We start from the raw sequence: 16,731 nt of genomic DNA on the forward strand, positions 1-16,731 counted from the left end.
GCTCCTGTACATCCATTTCCCCCCTCGGGCATATACAGGAACATATACAGTGACTCTAAAGGGTATAGCACCCAGGATGGAGTGCTATATGCAAGCCTCATTTGCTCCCTGTTGACGGCCGCAATGGGGGTCCATCGCACCGAAAAACTTGGCAGCGCACTATCGCTTCCGGTTCGTCGAAGCTAGCACACCCACAGTCATCGTAAATGGCCTCTGGGGGACGTCTCTATTTGCACGTGTCACTGAAGCCCGCCGAGACCGCCTTCAACATTATGGTTTAGCCCCCCTTATCGATTTTATTCGTTGTGCTATTTGGCGTGTTGAGGACCCCTTTGTGAGGACTTGCCGTTGATGAAACACGCGGGAGAAACTTTCCCGTCGTCAAAGGAGCAGACATCCGCATACGCCCCGTGTTTATCAGCGTGGCTCCAGTATTTGCTTGCCCGTTGTGTTTTCCTGTGCGTCCCGGAGCCGTCGGCGTGTTGCTTCCGGCACTATAGCGAGCGCCTTCGACAACGCCGGGCCGCGGCACGTTTGCGTGCAGCGTGCCCGCTTCCTTGGCATTGTCGTCTGCTCTGGCCCTGCGGGGTGGCTTTCCTCGTCGCCCTTCCGTGCCGAATCTTTCGGCTGTGCTTGCCTGACAGGGCTCTAAACGATTTGACCCAACTACAGAAGTGTACCGAGTTAGGGTCGATTCCAGGTGTAAACAGAGCTGAGGCCGTCCACGTAGTCTTCTCTCTTTCTCGTTTCGTCTTGACGTCAGCCGGTAACGTATATGCAGTTTCCTCGCTCAATGCACTGTTTACATGTTGGCTTAATCGTGGGTAGCCTGTATAGTGTGTCCGCACTGTAATTTGCGCCGACCGTTGTTCTGCTTCATGGAATTTTTCTTTATTCTGTTTGTTTGTTTGTTACAATACTGCCACTTACCCTACGGATTCTTGCTTATCTTCCGAGAAAAGCCTTCGCCGATAGAAAACGGTGTGCTTTTTTAAATTTGTCTTCTGTTTAGAATTTGTTTTCTGCCTCCAGTCTAACCGCCGAAAAATAACTGGCCTTGTTTTGTTTGGTGCCGCTCCAACTCGAGCGTTTTTTTCTTCAATAGTCTTGCGCACGGTGTCCGCTACTGTATCACTTCTTTCCTTCTTACTACTTCTGCCTGCTACGATTTTCCAAGTCCTCGATTTCCTCTTCCTGAGATTCAATTACGCGACTCATCGATTCGATGTTGTTTAGCGAGATTATACTTTAACTTTCAGTTTAGCCAGACCTTACAATTTTTGTCGATGTTAAAGCCGACCTTCCTTTATGTCCTCGATATCGGCCGGTATTTCTTGGCTTGGCAAGGTGCTTGGCAATTTGGGATAGGTCCGACCCTCGGTTAGATTTACCGTCCCCGGTTGACATGAGAAAATTCCCGGGAGATCCTTCAGTTTCATAAAACAACACAGCCATGGGTACCGGCCGCACATGGGTCATTCTGACAGTAACAATGGTTTAAGAGCAAGGGTCTGAAAGGTGTATTTCTGAAGGAACGTTGGCATCTGAATAGGTGGCGGTTCTCCCGGGCAGTTTCACTTCCTCGTCGCAAAGATTTCGGGCCTGTCATGATCTGTAGTTCCTCCCTTCCTTACCCGGTGGCGTCTTAGAGGCACCGCGCTGCAGAGAAGCAAGGAACGGACCCAGTCTGGCTGGCTGTCTGCAAAAGTGTCTCTCCAATGGGGCGCGTACGCGGTGGCTGCAGCACCAATGTGTCCCGGAATGATGTTCCCCAGGGTAGCCAGGCAGGCTTTTGGGAAGGACGATCCGCTAGCGGTCAGCATGTGTCCCTGGAATTGTGCGTAAATGATACCTTCCTTCATAAACAGGAGTGTATAACATTTTGTCCCACCCGAAAGGCCTGCAAGACCGCCTGGCGCTACAGCAGCATCAGCTACCTAAAATCTTTCGGTTTATCGTGCAACATATTGGACACGCTTGAAAGCTATATGTCCAAAAGAACATCTCGTGTTGAAATTGGTTCAGCCCTTTCGAGGATACCTGTGCATGAAAATGGTGTGTCCCAATGTACAGCTTTAAGCTGCACGTTGTTTTTAGTCAAGATGAACACAGTTGAGCAGGCATCGCCACCATCAGTCTTACCTTATGTGCAGGTCCGCGCAGAAGTAAACGGAGCACGGGAGCGGTGGCCGAACTGCATCGCTGCGCCGCGTATAGGCGCCGACGGGAACCAAGGAGCGCCGGGCACGGCCTCCGCGATCGGCTGCCGACGGCGATCACGGAGGCCATGCGCCGGTCTAATAGCGCTTTCCATTGGGCGAACAGGAGCACTTCTAACTGCACCCAAAGTGCTCTCGCGAGTTCTGGCGTCCTCCAGTGGTCGGGCAGGAGCAGGGGCGTTGTGTTTCATTGGTCGATGAGGAGCACTTTTTTGGCGCCGAGAGCAGTTCTCGGTGCTCCGTCGCCAGCGGCGGAGTAACCGGGAACGCCGAGGAAGTCACATGACCTCTTTTGCGTCACTTCTGGTTTTATCCCCGGGTGGCGGAGGGAAAATGGCGGAATCCAGCAGCCGCGGTCATGGAGGAAAGAAAAGGTTAGGAGAGGCCCTGACGTTTAACCCTACAATCAATCAATCAATCAATCAACGTCACATTTGTGAAGCCGAGTCCCGCCATGACTTGAGCCCACGGAGCCCAGCACTCTATCCCATCATCCTTTGCTGTCTCCGGTTTGATTTGACTAACATGGCGTCGCCCTGCCCTCCCGCTATAGTGCCAGGCACTATACTCCCGCTTCGAAGCGAAAACAGCTTCGTCGCTAATTCCTCAGTGCGATGTCATCTTCTAAGCTGTTGATTTCGCCTTCAATTTGCCCATTCTAACCCTCACCCAAAGTTTCAATCGAAAAACGACCTTCGTTTTTGAGATAGAAGGACGATTTTTCAGCTCTTAAGCCTGGCAAAGTAGCGTTTGTCGTCGTCATAGCAACAGACTCGCGGGATGGCGAATGCAGACGCCTCCGACGGCAAAGTTTTCAAACTGGCCTAATCTAAAAACGTTTGTCGTAGTGACTGCGCTGGTTTGCAAGCGTAGCGAAGCAGCCACATACCAAGCGCCTTAAAAATCTGTCTGTTCTATTAGCCCAAATTTGGCCGCCGCAGTTGTAAACAAGTAAGCAACATTGTCCATGGGCTCAAGAAAAATCACGTGACTTCCTCCACACTTTTTGCAATGCATTGGGGTGCTAGGGGCCTCTCCTGAGTATTCTTTCCTCCATGGCCGCGGTAGTCGCTCAGTGCGTACGGCAGCAGCTAAGCGCGGCCGTCTGGTCAAGGAATTGCTGCTACTTTTAGATGATGAAAGCACCACAGATTCAAGCGCAAGCTCATCATCGGACAGCAGCAGCAGCGACGACGACGACGACGATTTGACGTTGCATGAGTTTATGTTCGAGCACCTGTTCACCCCGCCGGAGCAGCGCCGAAGGTAGAGTCGTATCTGGAAAAGACGGCGGACGCTGTTATCGTTCGCAGCCAATTTTTGGGAGACACGATGGTGACCCCTTTATCATGAAAATGAACATCCGCTCGGCTTCTTCATTCGTCGCCATGCGGAAGGCAGACACAAAACCACCGGCACGTATCTGGCAAAACTGGCGAGGTATAACTGCGTGCGGACATCACGAGCGCGCGAAATGCTCCGGGAAGCTAGCGCGGGAAACGTTTGGTCTCGCCCTCCCCCTCTTTTCACTGCTCCCGGAGCAGCGCGAATGTTTCATTCGCGGAACGAAAGCACACGTCCCCGTTACTCCCGTGTGCTGCTTCGGCTGCTCGCTCCACTTGCTCCTGTTCGCCCAATGGAATTCGCCATAAGAGAGTGTTCGCACTGCCCCCGCCGCCCTATCTGATATGTTTAATCGCCGCTCTGCTGTCGTGTCATGCTGGGCGTGACGGTCTTCAAAAGGCAGCGCTGGTCTATTCGCACTTTCCAGCAACGGTGGCGCCGCCGCGCGCATTTTTTCCGAAGCTGTTTGTAGATGATCGGCGTCCCGGGAGAAGGCAGCTGGAGCGTTCGGAAACGTGGGGATTGAGAACGCAAAGCCAAAATCGAATGTGCTGTGTACCGCAGTATAGAAATCGCTCGGTGCCGGGAAAAGCCAACGTTCATACCTTTCCTAGAGATAAAAAAGCCCGAAAGGTTTGGATAACTATGCTCCGCATTGGAAAAGGTGTCGCAACACAATGGGGTTTGCAGTAGTCACTTCACGAAAGCTGACTTCTTCTGGAGAAATATCTGTAAGTTTAGTTCGCTCTCTCGTTATTTATGGTGTGTTTTTCGTGCAAGTTGAGTGTGTCGTTTATTAATAGCTGGTCTGCAGCCACTGAAACCGCGGTTGATCAGGCGCCGTGGCGCCACATTACATTCCTATTCGCACGAACGAGAAGAAAGTGAAGCCAAGAACCAACAGAAGAACGTCATTGTTCTTTTATGAACGGGCTGCTTTCTTTTAATAAATGCTGCATTCCAGTTACATTTTGTGCTTTGTTGGGTTGTTTTTGCTTCGTTCTCTTTTTAGCATTATGTGTGATTACTGTTTTGAACTTGCTGCTTTTTTTTTTCTTTCTCAAACCCCCCACAGAAATGGGCGATGTAGGTATTTGTAATAAATTAATAAACTTGTTACTGCGGCATCGTCGTTTCCGACAGCGCGCTGAAAGCACAGCACAGCTGATGTAACAGGCCCTGCCGTAGAGGCGTCAGCGTTTGATATTCAGTTTCGGTATTTTTATTATTACCTGTAACCTGCATAAACGCCGTTGGATGTTTTGTTTTAAAAACAGCCCACAAAAGTATAATTTCCTGGCCTTATTCGCACTTAACCCGACACAATTGCGCAAGTGGCAATAACAAAACGCTGTGCTCGGTTGCGTCTACCGAGCTATGCGTTGCGCCTAATAAATATTCGTAAAGTACGCTTGAACAATTTTACGAGCATAGATGGAAGAGTACCACCCTTTATAGAACCTGCACTGCAAACAAATGTTCACGCAGTGCGGTTGCCTGGTGACGCCATTCGGTTGCAGGCACAATCCTTCGATGCTCAGCATGTCATCGGTGGCCTCCCTGATGCCGCAACACACTGTGTGACTGGCGTTATGAACTGCTCCACCTTCGAAAAAGCACCTTCGTGTCTCATCGGCAAGGGAAAAGATGGTCTGAAGAGACACTAATGGGCCCGGATCGGCTTTTTCCTCCAGACGCGCGCGCTAACGCGACGTCCCGATCATCGTCCCGTCCTCCATTTTGGATACCCCGTCGCGCCCCCTACATTCGCTGGAAAGTGCGAATAGAGGGGCGCTGGTTGCATTGTGCTCGCAGGCATCAGCGGCGACCGAATCCGCCGCTGTTGAACTGGACGAAGCTACGCGGGCTCGGAAACGGGCCTTGTTGCGCGCTGTAAAGGGTGCCATAAAATTGTAAACCGCTGCGGTTTGGCATAGCATGTCTTTGTGCGATATAATTCATTGTAAGCCGGCAACAAAATTGCCCTGGACAATATAGAAAGCACATTTACAGAAATTTTCGTTGTTCGGAAAAATAATCTCGCTTCCAACATTTTCTTTTTTTTTCTTTCTTACTTTTGGGTTTCTCCCACGTTATTCCTGCCACTCAGTCCAGGTGTGTTATGAAGAAAGGGCAATAAAAAATGTCCATGCGGTGGAAATTTTGCATTAGTGAACGCCGCAAAGAACAGATACAGTGGTTGTCTCCTTTTTTCAGCGGGCCTCACAGGGCGCATATTTTGTTGTCGCATTAACCCTTTGGCTCCCGTTGACGTGTATAGCCGTCATAAGATGTACCGAAATGACCGATGACGAGGATGGTCGTCATCGGTCATGACGACTATACTCGTCATCGGTCATTTTGGCGCTCTGACGGCGCTTTTTTGCAAGCATTGAGGTCATGCGGTGAAGCTATCTTTTAATTCAATGCAGGGTTTCATTTAAAGCTCCAACATTTTCTTAACTAATAGAAGGTGCTCGTTAAAAATAACAACGTCGGTTTTAGTGCGACAACAAAATGTTCGCCTTATGAGGCCCGCTGGAATAGAAGACATTTCTTTACGGCGTTCTTCAACGCATACAATTTCTACCGCATGGACATTTTGTATTTTCCTTTCTTCTTTCTTCAGAGCAGACCTGAACTGAGTGGCAGCAGTAACTTGGGAGAAACTCAAAATTAAAAAGGAACGATGTCGGAAGCGAGATTTTTTTTTTATTATTCAGAATTACAAAAATTTCTGTGCATATGCTTTCTATATTATCCAAGGTAATTTTGTTGTCTGCGTACAATAAATTACACCGCAACGACATGCTGTGGGAAACCGCAGCAGCCTTCTGCGGGTTTCAAGCCCCAGACCTACTAAACTCATGATCGCGTGTGGTCGCTCCGCGGTGTGTGAACTCTGCTCAAATTGAAAGCGAACATTTCTCCAGTGCTTTCGAACATTTCTCCAGTGCGTTTTACCACTTCTTTTATTCGTGCCACGAACTACTGAACTCTGTCCCCAGACCTCATGTCGGTGTCCTTTTTTGTTTCTTTGGTGTTTCCCACGAACTACTGAACTCTGTCCCCAGACCTCATGTCGGTGTCCTTTTTTGTTTCTTTGGTGTTTCATTTTTTTTTTTAAATTCTACACCTTACGTAGCATGTTAGACTGTCTGCTGGACAGACATCGTCAGCATCATTAAACTGCACACACTCTCTCTCTCTCTTTCTCGCAGCGGCCTACCATTTTATGCCTTCCTTTAGAGCGCGCAACAAGCCCCGTTTCCGAACGCGCGTAGCTTCGTCCAGCTCAACAGCGGCGGATTCGGTCGCCGCTCATGCCTGCGAGCGGCAATGCAACCAGCGCCCCTCTATAGCCCAGCGCTGCCTTTTGAAGACCGTCACGCCCAGCATGATACGCCAGCAGAGCCCGGCCTTACCCTGACATTGATCCGAACGGTCCATCAATTCTTGTAAAAAAATCAGGAGCTATTCCACTCTGTGACGGTGGGTGACTAGTAAAGCTGTAAGAAATATACGTCCCACACATGGTTAAATAATGAACACGTGTTTATTTTTCTCGCCATTTGGTCATTTTCCTTATCGTTTGGTAATTCTTATCATTTCGTTTTTTTTGTTTTTTTTTGTTTTTTGCGTGGGGAAAAACAGCCAGAAGAAGCATCTCATCCTCGTATAAAACGCGCAGTTTCTTCCACAGTCAGTATTATGCTTGAAATAATCGCCTCTGAACATCAGGGTTTTAGTTAGCCACATCTTAGCAAGCATGCCCGAAATGACGAAACTGTAGACACATTGTACCTTTTGGCGCAGCTTTGCAATCATCGTTGTCCCCCCGACTCAGAGTGTGTATTCGCGGGCGTGCCCTGACGACGCGTGAGCATGGCATTGGGGCGACCAGGCTAGGACCTGCTGCTTGATACGCGCGGGGCTGTGCGGGTCGTAATGGGCGGCGGGCACTGCTTGCAGGTGCGCGGGCGGAGGATGGCGGAGCACAGCGAGCTGGTGACCGAGATGTGCGTGGTGGAGAAGATGAGCACCCAGGAGCGCCTCAAGCACGCCAAGAAGCGGCGCCAGCAGCAGCTCAAGAAGTGGAGCCAGCACGAGCGCGAGCTGCAGAAGGCCAAGAAGGGCAAGGCGTCGTCGCCCGCCGCGCCGGCCGACTACAAGGTCCACTTCGTCCCCAGCGTCATGCTGCTCGAGGCCGCGGCGCGCAACGACGTCGACGAAGGTGAGTTTCTCTGTTGTGAGCCTCTTCTCAGGTCACCACCACCGCCTCCTTCCATAAAGAAACACGCAAAAAAAAAAAAAAGAAAAATCAGTCACTGGAGACCATGTCGCACGCATGTCTAAACAACCCACAAGACTCAGTACGGCATGCTAACTCGGTAAGAGTCGGCGACAGTCATTTTTCGAGCGACCTTTGGCTTTTGTAGGTAGTGTTAATAATCGTGGGGTGTCATTGAACGCCCAAGCCAATGCTGGGCCGCCATCGCCCCGGTGGGCGCAGGAGAGCGCCGCGAACGAAGCAACGCGTGCCATGAGGAGCGTCATAGGGATGCTCCTCGTTCCGCTGGTGAGCTTAGAGGTTAGTGAGGAGGCCAACGAAACGGCGCCAGTGAGGGGCAGAATGCGATGCTCCCGTAGGCTGTTAGACCTCACTGAGTGTCCATGCCGACTGTGCGAGAAGAGAGGGGCAGTAAGCACCTCTTCGATGGCCAGTCGACGCGTCACGCTACTCGGGGGTACCCCACTGAAGGGGGCGGATCTGTCTGTGGCACGTCTCCGGGTTTTCGATGTTCGGATCAGTTTCGCAGGCGTGACCTTTTGCTGACCACGTCGCGTCTTCGGTGCTCCACGTTCGTTAGCCGGCGCTGAGAACTCAGCTGGGAGTTCCTGGGGAGGAGTACCGAGGATACATTTGTACCTTCTGTACTCCTCCCCCCCTCCCCCCCACACACAAACTGCTGTAATGCCAAGCTGACGCATTGGGTACTATGGCAATTAATTAATCAATTAATAATTCACTGTACAGATCCGATGCGAAGCCTAGCTTCCTCTGGAGGCGATTACGTGCATTTCGGCCACGTTCAAGGGTGCACACTTCGGCAATGTATACGGCGTGCCCTTCCCACCAAGGTGATGACGTACAGTCGGGGGCAAGCAGTATGGCCGCACGGGTAGTGGTGGAATAATTAAAAACAAAAAGGAACATGAAGCACCGGGCAAGTCGCTTCAGCGCCATTATTTACGTTTTCCGTGTCAGAGATGACGGGTAAATGCACCTCGAAAACGTCACCATATGTGAAGTCGCATTTCCCTAAATTCTACGAGAGAAAAATAAGACTCAGCAAAAGTGTGTGCATACAGCTTTAAATTTTCAAGTTATTTCTTATTTATGTTGTATGCCGATACCAGTGAGCGTCTTCGGTTGGGATGCGGCGGCTAACAGCGTACCATTCGCAGTCACTTCATCATCCACAGCAGCAGTATAGCGCATGCGTGTGATTGGCACAACCGCATATATACCACATGGTTGTTCACATAGGATTGTTTTTAGGCGAGCTGCTATTCAATGCTCCAAAGGCAGTTTCACTGATGATAGCAAACCCCGGCATAGCGCTAGGCCTTATTCAGCGTACCGTGGATTTTTAAAAAGCCTTTACAAAATCTTGTTGCTTACGGAATGATGCATCTCCATGGCCCTAAACTAGCTATTGCTCGCAAAGAACGCCTAACTCTCACCCATACCACTTCTGTTTACTATTACGCTACACATGTGGCAAGACCTTGCCGTCTTAAAAAAGCGAAACGACCACCGTGCACATGACGCACACTATAGTAAAGGGCTGTTGACCTGGGAGACGTTGGCTGGCCGCACCGTCCGCACAGAGAACGAGAACACTCTGCGCCGCCGCACAAGATGTTCGCTGGGAAAAAAAACTCGCGACCAAGCTTACTGTTGCTGAGAACGAAATATGGGATAAAAACTAAGGTTCAGGGCAAAGGTTTTTTATGTTGCAGCCAAGTTTCTTGTTTGTCGAAGTAATTATATAAATGTTCTTTACAGAACAAGACAGGAGGGGAAACGAGGCGTCCTAGCGCGGCCAGATAATGTCACAAGTGCTCGGCATAAGTTCAGCTAGCGGCATCTGCCGCGGGGGGAGGAAACTGCGCGGGCGCCGCGATCGGCATTTCGCTGCGTAGCCCCGGAATGAATTGCTGCCGCTATCATTTCGTCCATCAGGTGACGCTGTGCTTGCTGTGCTTGCAGTCCTTGGTTTTCGTTGTGACATTATGTGGGCGCTCTCCGGGGTTTGCCGCAATGGGCCGTTTCCCCTCCTATGTGTGTTCTTGCTCCGTGGTTACAACGAAGGGGGTAGGTGGGCGTTTACACAAAGGCCCTCTCTACGAACGGTGGGGGAGGCGTACTGTCCAATACAAAGGCATGCTCTCCAGACGCTCGCACAAACGCCTCCTAGAGGTGGCAATCAGTGCGAAGACCAAAATAATGTGGTCAGCGTTTTGCTTTAATTTTTTTTCTTCGTCTAGCTTCGTCAAATTTTCTGCATGTGCGCCCTGCTCGTCCGTCCGCGTGCTGTTGGACCGGTGTTTCGATTGGTCCTTCCGGTTAATTCTCGCTAGTCAGCGCGCCTCTGTATGTGCGGGCCTGCGTGGGGCAAAGGACGAATTTCTCGGCAGTCATGAGAGAATTAATCATTGCACCGTCCCCTACGTACCTCAGCGGTCAGGAAGGGCTCTCGGGTGGCGAAAGCGTCGCTCCTCTTGGTAGCCTTGTCTCACATTATGGGCAGGGGTGGCGGGGCCATGCTGAAGCGTGTGAGTCTCATCGCAGCTGGTATTAGACTGGTTGAGGTTTGAAACGTAGTTTTTTGGAGGCTCGCACTTTTCATTTTCACTTCGCTGAGCCGAAGATTAAAACCGACAATCTGAGGCGTCCAGCCGCGTATTCTAGGTGAATATAATGCACGAATTATTTTTCGCGGGTTCTTTTGCTCGGAATACTTTTGTTTTAATCATCGGGGTGTTGATACAGTTAATGTCGTGGAATTGTAAGCAAACAATAACACTCAGTTCATGAACCTTTGTGTCAGATGTAGTGATGTGATATGTCACTTATGTGGCGTAAATGCGTTTCGCTGCCCGCTCGATCAGAAGCGGATGTGTACTCCCATTCATCACAGGGGAGTGAACAGTCAAGGACGCCAAGGAAGGTGAGGGGGAGGTCGTTTTTTTAGGGGGGGGGGGGCATTTTGAAATTGTAGGAAAGGGGAAAAAATGGAGAAAAACATGCTCTCCGAACTCCCATCCTCCCGATAGCGCGTCTGATGCTTTGCCAATTGAGCTTCAGGAGCGGATGTATTCTTCTCCATTTTCTGGGGTATTGTGGGTATGTAACTGCATCCTGAGTTTTGTGGGTGGTAGCCAGTGCCGGTTCGACAACTCGGGGCGAAGTCAGCCTTGACTCGGGCGTCTACGACCCTGATTAGCTCGCTTACCAGCAGCGTTTACCGGTGTTTACTTGGCGGTAACCCTGTTGTGCTACCCGTAGCAGGCAGACTGCCTGCCAGAAGCGATCGGACTTCACTAGCCATGTAGCGTATCATAATTGGAAATGAGGGGCTCGTGGTGGGGATTTCGGTTTCCACCCTTTCCGGGTCCTTTCTCACGTACCATTGAAAGAGGGAAGGCGGTCTACTTATTCTATGCCTTCCTTTCTGTGTTCGTTCAACGAGCCCCGCATCCCAGTTATGATGAGCCGTATCGTCGCGGGCTCTGCACGCAACGCCAAGTGCAAGGGTTGAAGATGACGGCGTCGAAACGCCTGCAACGGCGGCGGCAAGCCATTCTGTTTGGCGGATGCTCCACCGGTTGTCTGTCATTCGCAACGCATGGCCTTCCCCACCCCGCTTAGTTCCAGCTTTTCCGTGATCCACGTCGCGGTTTTCGAGTGCAATAAGCGTTGCCACTATCATTCTTAGTTTATTAGGCGCGAACGCTATGGCCCTCTCTGGCCGCTCTGATGGGCGTTTATTGCTCTGGGCTATCCTCCACCCGTAAAGACGTCCTTCCTCGTGCGCAGCCTGGCCAAGGTCAAACAAGGCCGTCGGAACGGGGGCGGGGGAGCGCAGGAGGGGAATCGGCGGCCCCCTTACGAAGCGCTTCTTTGCTTCTTTGCCGCCTCTCCTGTTTATAGCCGCGGGCTTCTTTCCGGCTCCGATCTTGATTTACACTCCCAGGAGGGGATAGAAGAAACCTTGGGCTTACGGCGTGAGTAGTGGCCCGCGTGGCAAATCATCGAGTGGCGAAGGCACTGCTGTAACCAGCACACCAGTTGGCAGTCGAAGCGGGTCGTATCCCCGAGTAAGGGCCCCTGTTAATTTAATGCGGTATGTTAATACTGGGGAAACATAGTTCTGACGTACATGTATAGCGGGAACGCTAGCGGAACGGTTACTCTGCTGAAGCCGAGCCACGCGGTGCTGGCTTCGATTAGCTCGGGGCCAACACGATACACTGAACTAACGTAAGGGATTCACTTTGGCCCAAAAGTTCTGCCCCGCGATGGAACCAAACCGGAGGACGAAATCTTGGCGACTTCTCGCTTGTCGGAGCACTGCAGCTGTGATGCTTTCTGCGAGACCCACCTGAGTTGACCGACTCGGTTAGCGTAGATGGTGGAGGGCATTCTTCCCTCCCCTTAAATCGCTTATTGAACGCAAGCAATCAGATTTCGCTTGTTTGACCTGACTTATCCGAGTTCAGTTGTGCGTTGTTGATGAAAATTTGTGGACCTCGAGGGTTGGCATAGACGATTCGCCCTTCGACACTAAATGACGAGACTATTGCGCAGTACCGGCTGTTGTGGCGTGAGCTATTCGTCGTGCCGTGAGAAAAACATTGCAGCCCAAGGACAAAAGTTCTTTGGAAGTAATCGGACAGGGAAAAGTTTAATGCTGGAACCGAAATTGTGGGCGCTGCCAAACAAAACGAAAAAACTTCCCCGAAAATGCGAAAAAAAAAAAAAAAGCGAAGCTCTCATCTTGGCGTTCTATATGGTAGACCAAGGCAACTGTGAAGTTGCTTGAGATTTTGTCCGGTTAAGTGATTGTAACGGGAAAAGTTGATATTCGAATGTGTATTATGCGCCGCACCAGCGTTTTGTAAGCACCAAACTGCGCCGCGTAAAAGCAACCGAGGTGCCAACGCTGCCTGCTTTAATTGGAGGTAGTCGAAGTAACTTTATAGCTAATACGGTTTCGTACGAGATGCAATGTTTTAAAACAGCCCTCTTATTATTTTAATTTGTGCGATTTCTCATAATTGATGAGGGTCTGGCGGCAAAATCCAGCGACCGCTATTCACTACAACTTAGCTTTTTTTTTTTTTAATGCAATCAGTTTTGCTCAATTCGATTAATCGGTTACCGAGAATTTTTGTGGGTTTCAGTCTAATGCACTTAGTACGGGGCCGCCGGTACTGTACATGCGTCTAGTGTACAGTGAACATTTTTTTCTTTTTCACAAATGCAAGGCACACTCTCCGCGTGCATGTAGTTGCTGTATCATTGATCATGTGCGAATTCTGCCCGACTGCAGTGCGACTTAGTTGAGAAAGATTTGTCAGAAGGAAGCGTTTTTTTTTTTTTTTTTTTTTTTACGTTTACCATGCACCCGGGCGGACCATGCGTAGCGGACTTTTCTTGCCCCCCCCCCCCCCCCCCAGAAAAAAAAAAAGAGAGAGAGGAAAGAATGTCGCAAGTGCATGGTAAGTGAAGTTACGGCTAAATCGGGAGGGCCTTGGCCGTGCTGGCCAAGGAGCATTCCTTCCGGTGCTCGTTTCCAGAATTCCGGGACCGTGCATTCAGAAAGGAGCCTCACTTTCAGGGCGCTCCTGATCGGATTCTTAAGCCAGCCAAACTAAAGTCACTTGCGGTTACGGTCGTGTTTCTCCGGGAGAAATAGCATGTTTGTCGGTGTTTGTTTTCTAGATCGGTGTTCTTTTTGGGGGGAGGGAGGGGGAGGGGGAGGGCTCGTTTGCTTGAAAAATAGGGAAACGATAAGGGTAGCCGGTAAAGCTTCGGCACTAAATAAGCCTCACATAAGTGCTAGTTTATATTGCTGGAAGATCTTCCCAACGCGAGCAGACGGTGCGGGGTGTATTCACACGCTGTGTGTGGAACGTAATCATAAAACTGCGTTCTTCTGCTGGGAACGTAATGAGGAGAGTACACTCTACAGGTTTGCGGTGGGGGAATGGAATGCTCAGTGACCAGGTTCACGGGGTGGGTCGTCCTTTGCAAGCATGTGTATGAGGAATTGAACATCTTCAAAGGAATGACGTTGTTTTTGATGACGTTCTCTGTTTCGTTGGGGTTGTTCTGTTTGAAACAGAATGTAGTCAGCCTGCTTTTGAAATGTATTCAGCGCCCCACTATCCGTCAATTGCTATGCAAACCCCTTGTTGCAACAGAACTGCAATCAGCTTTGTAAATTAACCTGCCTTGGTTGTTCATTACCTTAAGCATCGGACTGCTGAGCGTGAGGACACTTGTTCGATCGCGGCCGAGGCGGCAGTTTTTCTTTTTGAAGCCTGAGCACTTCTACGTGAACTCGACGCAGAAATCCCTCTATTTGTTTGTAGCACTTGATGTGTCACACAATCTCCTCTTGCGAAAGTGCTTTTAATAGCAGGCCCTAGGGCCGGCATACTTCGAACCTGACCCTTTGTATTTCCCCCCGAAGGCGAAAGTGTATTTTGTGCAATGCAGTTGTGTAGCGTAGTGAAGCCGACTCTGAAGGGGCTTGGTATATAGTGCTTCGAAGGGAGACGTGGGGCCTTCCGAAAGTTCCGATGGTATTTGATAAAAGGCCCCACGGGTTCCCTATTTTGGGATCGGACTAGTCATATGGGGCCTGGAATAAGGTCTTCCCCGCAGCGCATGTTTGTAGTAGTGAAACCTACTTTAAAGGGACTCGGTACACAGCAGAGAGGTTTCAGCGTCTATTCTGGAATTTCCTTGCTTTTATTTATTGTAATTCTTTGATGGAGGCGAAAACCGAGAACGCTCGTATGTTGGCAGCATATCCGCGCAAGTTGAAGATTCTCGGGTGTTTCAGATTAATTCATAGCCGTTCTCCTCCGAGGCGCCTCACAGCCCAGGTGCAGCTGCAACGCTTAAAAGCCCGACATCAGAGATTGCATTAGCTTTGTCAGTTAGTTACGCTTTCTTGGGACAAAGCGAACGTGGTCTTAAGATTTCGTGGTTTTCGGTTCGTAAATTGAGCGGCAGTCTATGCTACTTAAATACGTAATCCGTTGCCGCCTTTCGGCTTGAGTTGCGGTTGGGACACCCCAAAGATCGAGGTTTCGTGCGCGATCTAGCCCTACCACCATAAAAGAAGAAGGTCAGTTGATGTGAATTGATCTCTCGACCTCGGGTAAGGCAATTGAAACATATCTCGGCTCTAGATTGGCTCCTAGACTCGCGCGCAAAAGCTCGCGTGTGAGGACTACTTTGGCGGTGCCATCATGGTCCTATTCGAAAGCAAGGAGGCAAGTGCCCTCTTCTCTGTTTTTGCCTCGGCTTCTGCACGCCGATTTCCCGATCCGACCGCTGATTCAGACTGCGGAACTCCCATTGATTGCGCTCTAATGTCACGTGTGCCGCAATGAACTGAATCTCGCATCTGGCGCCTGCTCTCCCAGGTGGACGGGAGTCATCACCTCATTTCGATTGGGTGTGGCCCAGAAATCGGCTGTTAACATTTGACGCTATTATAGAAGAGTTTCTTTGGTATCAGTCTTAGGCATTCTTTTTGTATTTTTTTAATGTTCTCGCTGGCAGACGTTGATCTGAATTATTCGGGCTTGTCTCATAAATATCGCCGCACACGCGACGTTGTCGGTGCTGGCAGTGTTTTTGTTTTGTTTTGTTCTTTAAGACGGACGTGGCACAGCTTGTTGTGGCAACTGCTCGTATTGGCGGTGCCGACGCACTATCTTGCTTCTGAGCAGCTTCCACTACGGCGCTTTCTCGCTGCCTGTCGGTGTGCGCTCGCATATATTGCCTGGTTTTGCCGGTACCGCACATCCCCTTTCTTTACGAACGAGGGTAGGGTTGCGCGGTGAGGCCCCTACAGGCGTGCCGACATTGTGGCAAGAGAGCCGATGCCGCTCCGTTGTGATCCGTAGCATGCTCGGCATCCCTAAGCCGCGGGGCCGACTTTCATCGCTACGTGCCGGGCAGCCCCATTGGTGGGCGGCTTAGTCGAACACGCATGTCGAGCTCAGCTAGCATCAATGGGGCCCTCTCCGAGGGATAGGAGCGAGTGCACAGGCCGCTGCATCTGTGCGCACAGACAAATTGGCAGCAAATCCCGCGGCTTACCTTGGTGCTGGTTTTGCGACCACACGGCGTCGGTGCGGGCTGCTTGTGTTTGACGTTTGGTTCGTCTGTGTGAATTTCCTTTTTACTGGAGTACTGCATGATTAAAAGTGCGAGAACTCTCTTTATTGGCCTATGCTTTCGGGGCGCTAGAGCGGCTCTTTTTATGGCCTTCTTTACTTTGGTAATTGGAATGAACGACATTGTCTGGGATGGGGGGGTTCTGCTGCTCTTTAATTATCTCTCAAGGCGAATATGCATTTTCTCTGTGCGTGGTGCATGCAGCAATAGTTTTTCACCACTTGATGCCCCTGTCCTGCGACCTCTGGGTTAGGGACACCGAAGTAAACTTATGAAACTTTTGCATTGTGTAGTTCAACGTGCGTCAATGGGAGTTTAGGTGTGAAGCTCTGGAGGTGAGAAAACTCCATTCGCGGCTGGCCACGCCCCGGGCTGCCGCTGCGTCGTCGCCACTTGTTAGTATTGTGGCGTGGCGCTATGTCAGTCTTCGGACCAGACGTGTACAGGCTAGAGAAAAAAAAAGTAACCGGTTTCATGTACAATTAATTCACTGTAAAAAGTAACCGATTACAATTACAGCCTCTGTAAAGTAATCGAAAAGCTGCTCTTAAGTGATCGATTGGTTCCCATGTTACTTTTCGTACTTCTTTACAACTGTAGCACCTGTATACTAATACAGCGTGGCATAAATAGCGAGACCGCCGGAAAATCGAGTCTCAAAAATCGGTACCTGCA

General features: G+C 50.3%; 1 protein-coding gene across 2 annotated transcripts in view; it reads left to right on the forward strand.

Moving 5' to 3' along the window:
- Positions 1-16,731, forward strand: part of Mypt-75d (Myosin phosphatase targeting subunit 75D) — a 362,066-nt gene that overhangs the window by 231,359 nt on the left and 113,976 nt on the right. For both annotated transcript variants that reach the window (XM_077686726.1, XM_077686727.1), the window contains one exon: positions 7,536-7,797. In XM_077686726.1, the coding sequence (XP_077542852.1) occupies positions 7,551-7,797 (247 nt within the window). In that variant the 5' untranslated portion in view covers positions 7,536-7,550. The remainder of the gene's footprint in view (positions 1-7,535; positions 7,798-16,731) is intronic.

Source organism: Haemaphysalis longicornis, unplaced genomic scaffold (assembly GCF_048455015.1).
Source record: "Haemaphysalis longicornis isolate Haplotype H1 unplaced genomic scaffold, Haemaphysalis longicornis Haplotype H1 scaffold_1, whole genome shotgun sequence".
Taxonomy (NCBI): domain Eukaryota; kingdom Metazoa; phylum Arthropoda; class Arachnida; order Ixodida; family Ixodidae; genus Haemaphysalis; species Haemaphysalis longicornis.